At 43.6% G+C, this 5,709-nt stretch overlaps 1 protein-coding gene across 2 annotated transcripts in view; it reads right to left on the bottom strand.

Moving 5' to 3' along the window:
- The window catches only part of LOC108248223 (endonuclease V), a 47,200-nt gene that overhangs the window by 35,797 nt on the left and 5,694 nt on the right, over positions 1 to 5,709 (bottom strand). For both annotated transcript variants that reach the window (XM_017436844.3, XM_037974985.1), the window contains exons 3-5: positions 3,303 to 3,437; positions 2,417 to 2,456; positions 1,366 to 1,478 (exon numbers count right to left, since the gene is read on the bottom strand). In XM_017436844.3, coding sequence (XP_017292333.1) covers positions 1,366 to 1,478; positions 2,417 to 2,456; positions 3,303 to 3,437 — 288 coding nt within the window. The remainder of the gene's footprint in view (positions 1 to 1,365; positions 1,479 to 2,416; positions 2,457 to 3,302; positions 3,438 to 5,709) is intronic.

The following is a 5,709-nucleotide window of genomic DNA, read 5'->3' as shown; positions in this document are numbered from 1 at the left end:
GTGTCTTCTTCCTGAGTTATTTGGGGTTATTTTGTATTCCACGCTACACAAACCCACAAAGAAGAGACTAGACCGCAGAAACGGTGGTGAATCACTTTAGAAACAATAAATATTGGGTTAAAGTTGTGGGAAAGTTGCGATTTTGCGGGGTTTGCTTGATTTTGCGTTAATAGTTATGAAATCCTGGAGGGTCTGACTAAAAGAAACAGCTGCATTACCAATTCTTACTTCAGACTGTGTGTTGAGGATGACTCTCAGCTACTAACAAATCCAAATTTAGCTCAATATCTGCAAAACGGACTGAGTTGTAGCTATTCTAGCAGCCATCTTGAATCTTTAATAAGACAGGCACACACGCAGAGACACGAGCAAAAACATTATCGTCCATCCTCCTCTTTAGGCAGTAAAAATGTGACCATTTCCTGCAGAAACTCTGACCTTCATCCTGCTGAATTAAAGGGAAATAAATCCATTGTCAGGTAGATTTTTGACTTGTTTTCCCTCTGTGGGTCAGCGAGGCTCCGGGCTGAAACAAAGTGAACATTTGCATATTAATCAAACCCAGATTTCGCGGTCCCACTGGTTCCGAGCGAAAGGTGTTTGTTCCAGCTCGATTTGTATTCAGAGAGTCTCTCCGGCTACATGAGGAGGAGTCGCTTCGTAATACAAGTCGCTCCGTCAAACACAAACACGCTCATCTAAAATGTATTCAAACAAAGGAACGGTGCACAAAAACCCTCTGAAAAGGTGTTCTGTCCTTAGCAACAAATTAAAAAGAGACAAATTGCTCTTTGAGAAGTTATAAAATTAATAATTAATCTACGGACTCTGGTCAAGGTTGACAGCTCTTTCAAAGGAAAAGCGAGTGAACAAATCTAAAAACTAAATCATGAAGCAGGTTTGGATTTTTTATCCTTTTGGTTTCTTCAAGTCTGGAGAAAAACAAACTCAGACCTGAATCCTTCAGGGCTTCTCTTTGTTGGAATTTGTAAAATAATTAGTGAAACTGTTTGACACCGAAGTGAAGGAGAGAATATTTAAATGACTCCATTTTAATGGTTTAAAGCAGTGATCAGGAAGTGGTGGCCCGCGGGCCAAATCTGGCCCCCAACCACAACTGACCAAAGAATAAAAACTTACTTAAGTTATGTTTTCTGGATGTATTCTGCCCGCTGCTTTGAAGGCCATAGTTTTAAATGAAGGGATCCTTTAGAGCTCAATATGCTTTGAGGATGACTCTCAGCTACTACCACTCCAAGTTCTGGCTCAACATCTGTAAAGCTGACTTAGTTGGAGCCTTTCACAACCTTAAATAAATCAGGGATTGGATTTGTTGGCTTTACTGTGTGAGTGTAAAAGTCTCACCTGTGATTGGTGCTCCTCGTTCTTATCCACACCTTGCACCTGCAGCAGGTTCTTGGCCACGCCCACACAGGGAAGCCCCGACAGCAGTCCCAGGTGACACGCCAGCCCGAACTCTGCAACGGATCCGACAGAGGCGGTCAGTTTCTCCATCTGTCGACTCGACTGCACGAAACAAACTCAAGTCTTTGAAACGTGAAAGAGTTCAGTGGTGTCCAGTCCTGGTCCTGCAGGTTTTAGATGTTTCTCTGCTCCTCAGCAGCTCTTCAGGTTCTGCAGAAGTTTGTTCATCACTCAGTCATTCAGATCAGGTGAGTCAGAGCAGAGAAACACCTGAAACCTGCAGGATGGTGACCCTCCAGGACCAGGACCAGGACTGGACATCAGATCACTGGATTAAATACTAAACAGCAACCATACTGCCCACAACTTCAACTTCTACTGACCATTTTTTAACAAAACATTTTGGACCTAAATCTGTCTGATTGTCTGAACAACATCAATCTGAGCGGAAAATAATCAAATCTAAAAGGAGCAGACCGAAAGGAAAAAGGCAGCTAAAAGCTAAATGTAGAAGATTAGAACAGAATAAAACAATCCTTTAATTGTTCCTTGATGGGGGAATTCAAGAACAGTCATGAAAACGTATAAGAATCATAAAAAGACATAAATACAGCAAGTTTGCTGAAGCAGATTTCAGAGAACGATGTTTCTGAAGGAACCGATGAGACCAACGTACCAAATCACTGCTACGTTTTATTATATGAGCGGTTAAAAAGCACAAAGACTCTAAAAAAACATTCAGGAGAAACTATAAACGGGAAAACGACAAAATTAATTAATGCTGAGTCAGCATTAACACAATTAAAGGCCTAGTATTCCTTCTCCCGCCACCCTCACGTCAGAGTTTTAGACTAAAATCATCTCAGGCTGAGGAACAGCCATCTTGAATTGAACTGACTCTGAAAGGTAATCAGGAACCTCAACTAATTTCATTATTGATCGGTAATAGAGGGCTGATTGGTCAGTTGGATCAAGTATTCTTAAAGCTTACCTCTGTAGTGGAAGAGGCCGTTTCCGTCCACAAACACCACCTGTGAGAGGAAATACAGCAGGTCTGAATTTATCTGGAGTCATAAAAAGCTGCAGCGCCTCTGCAGACGCAGATTAATCATCTGTAACTAAAGCAGCCTTCATTCGCCAACTGTAGTCCTGATAGGGAGGCTTTTTCACTCCTCATTCATAATTCATGGCCTGAGGCGGCTCCACTGTCACCAGAGTCAGACCCGTCGGAGTGCGAGGCGGGAGAGCGTCTGATATTTACACACTCCAACCCGCCAACGGATTCCCGAGGCCAGAGGTGAGTCCACAGCTGGAGTCCTGCAGGGAGCCGGAAGGCTGCAGAAGTGTGTGTTTCTGCGTGTGTTGTGATGGGGGGACGGAGTGGGAGGAGGCAGGGGAGGCTGCGACCGACAGAAGTGAGTGGGTGAGGGTGATTAAGAGGCGACGTGAGGAGGAGAACAGAAGGTCTTCGTCTCTGAAGCTCCGGTTTCCTTAACGTGGAAGAGGTGAAGTCAACTCTAACGTAGGTCTGAACAAACTGAGCTGAAAGGGTTTAATTATCACCCACCGCCGACAAGCAAAGGAGGACAATAATGCTTTTACCTCTGTCTCTGTGTTAGCAAAATATCTCATGAACCACAGCACAGATTTTAATGAAACTTTCAGGAAATAATCAGTCAGCTGTGCTGGATTACAGTCAGTCTGTTAGGAACTAGTTAGCTGCAGACCCTGGATGTTGCAGTAGCTTTAATAAAAAGTAACATGCAGGTACAGGAAGTGACTCTTCTGTTATTTACTCTCATGCATCAGAGCTGTCAGAAGAGCTCATCAAACAGGTAAAAAGGTTTGTTTTTACGTCTGTGTGTGAGGGCCCAGACCTGAGGCACGAGCGCAGGCTGGTTCTTCTTCAGTCGCTGCAGCGCCTCCAGGAGGAAAGGAGTCTCCCTGAAGGCCAGGAAGCCGGCCACGTAGGGGGCCGTCAGGGCCACCATCTGGCTGTCCTCGTACAGAAGCTTTCAGGAGAAACCAGAAACAAGAGGTGGATTAGATTTACTCTTCTATAAGACTGAATGAACGAGTGATTAACTTCATTTAGCTTAACTTTTAGGGTGAACTCACAAACAAACCAACATCTTCAAACTGACACTAAATCTTCTACTTAATTAAGAGGTTTGGCTTGTCTGACCCTTAAAAATTCCCTTTGTTCATTTTTTTCCCCATGAAAATGATTAATTTAAGCAACCTAAGTGTAAATTTACACAAATGATCATGAAATGATCCCCTGCTTGTTTTTAATCTCTCACACCCAGAGCAGAAAGTTGTGACAGCGTGAAAAATACAAACTGTAGGAAATAAAAGAACCCAAAATATTTTAGGCTTTGTCTTTTTTTTCTGCATTTCAGACCAGAGGTAAATAAAGAACTCAGGAAGTTCTGGCACTCAGGACACAGAGTGATGAAGAGTTTCAGGTTTTTTTGTCCCGTTGTTCCTGCAAACACATCTTCAGGTGTCCAACGGTTTAGAGTCATCGTGGTCAGGACCGCAGGCGGGCTGGTCCAGAACCCCTCTTCTTCCTCAGCCTTCGGACTGTCAGCAGAATGTTTTGGTGAGAAACACTCAGACGTCCCTGATGGTTGCTTTTCTTCCTCTGTGGCTGTGTTTGGAAGGAAAAGCTTCCAGCGACAGATCGTACAGCAGGCCGGTGAGCGTGCATGAACCTTTATTTTAAGCAACAGCATCCTCACAGGTCAGCGTTTCTCCCACGACGACGTCCCTGGAACCCTGCAGACAATCAGCAGCTGCAGCTCTGAGGAGCTCCGGCCATCATGGAAACCATTTCCTGTTCAGAGTTCAGACGCTGACAGGAGTTAGAAAAAGCTGTGAATCGTGTGTGAAAATGAGCAAACAGAGCCTCGACTCCGGGGAGCTTTTCTGTTTACCCGTCATGTTGTTTGTCTTTAGAAATCCCAGCCGTCTTTCAGAATATTTCAGTGTCAGATTGTTGACACCAGTGACCTACATTCCTTCCTGCAGCTGAGGTTTGAATGCAAATTGGGTTTTTGTTACAAGGAAGCAGCAAAAATGAGGAGTAAACTAAGGAACGTTTATAGATGATTGGAAAAAAAATCTGTTTGTTAAATAATTATCCTCAATAAGTCGGTGTCCTTACATTCCTTAAACGATTGCATTTCATGACAGTTTTATTTCAAGATGGCCGCAATCATCTGTGATTTTGACTGAGGTATATGTTTTTGTGGTGGCAAAGTTAGATCAGCTGTGGCGACCATGTGAGTCGGTTAAAGATGTTTCTCTAACATTTTATTCTGAAAGTTTCATTAAAATCGATTCAGTAAATCATGAGATATTTTACTAACAGTACAGACAAATGAACGCACACAAAGCCCGAAACATTCCTGCTCCTTTGACTTCGCCAACTGAAGGAAATTAAAGGGCTGACCTGTCATCATGAACACAGTAAAACTTAAGCTTAAATCAATATAATTATCAAACATCAGCCCCCAGGACAAGAGAATAACATTTAGAGATACTGAGGTAACATCCTGAAACTATAACAGGAGAAAAGCAGAAGCTTTCAAGTTTCTGCAGATTTATAATCAGAGGCTTTATATATTTTATTAAATGTAAAACTGATTTAAATAGCAAATGTCTCTGGAGCCCAATCAGACATCCCCACTGAAAGGATGAGTCACTTTTCCCTTTTCACCACCAGCTTTCAGGTGTCATTAAAAAACAGCTGTTAATTTAAAGTGATGAAGACTCGGGGGAACTCAAAACACTTTAAGTGAGGCTGCTTCAAAAGGTCGCCTGCTGCCTTCAGCTGCAGTTAATATAAAGCCATTAAAGGCCAAGCAAACATCCATAAATCTGATTTTCCATCATTTTCTGCCATGAGTTTTATTAATAGCTCTTCTGCCAGACAAAAAGGCACAGAAGGAGCAGGTTCTGTAGGAGAAACCACTTCCTGTCAGAACCTGCTGCTGTTCCTGCTCCGACCACAGGAGGTCAGATATCTGAGGTCACCAGGTGTGACATGTGTGACTGGTGTGACCAGGTGAGACAGGTGTGAGCAGGTGTGACAGGTGTGACCAGGTGTGACCAGGTGTGAGCAGGTGTGACCAGGTGTGAGCAGGTGTGACAGATGTGACAGGTGTTACCAGGTGTGACCAAGTGTGACAGGTGTAACCAGGTGTGACAGGTGTTACCAGGTGTGACAGGTGTGACCAAGTGTGACAGGTGTGACCAGGTGTGACAGGTGTGACCAGG

This window comes from Kryptolebias marmoratus, linkage group LG3 (genome assembly GCF_001649575.2).
Source record: "Kryptolebias marmoratus isolate JLee-2015 linkage group LG3, ASM164957v2, whole genome shotgun sequence".
NCBI classification, from domain to species: Eukaryota; Metazoa; Chordata; class Actinopteri; order Cyprinodontiformes; family Rivulidae; genus Kryptolebias; species Kryptolebias marmoratus.
The sequence above is the reverse complement of the archived record's forward strand: the minus strand, read 5'-3'. Positions and strand labels throughout refer to the sequence as shown.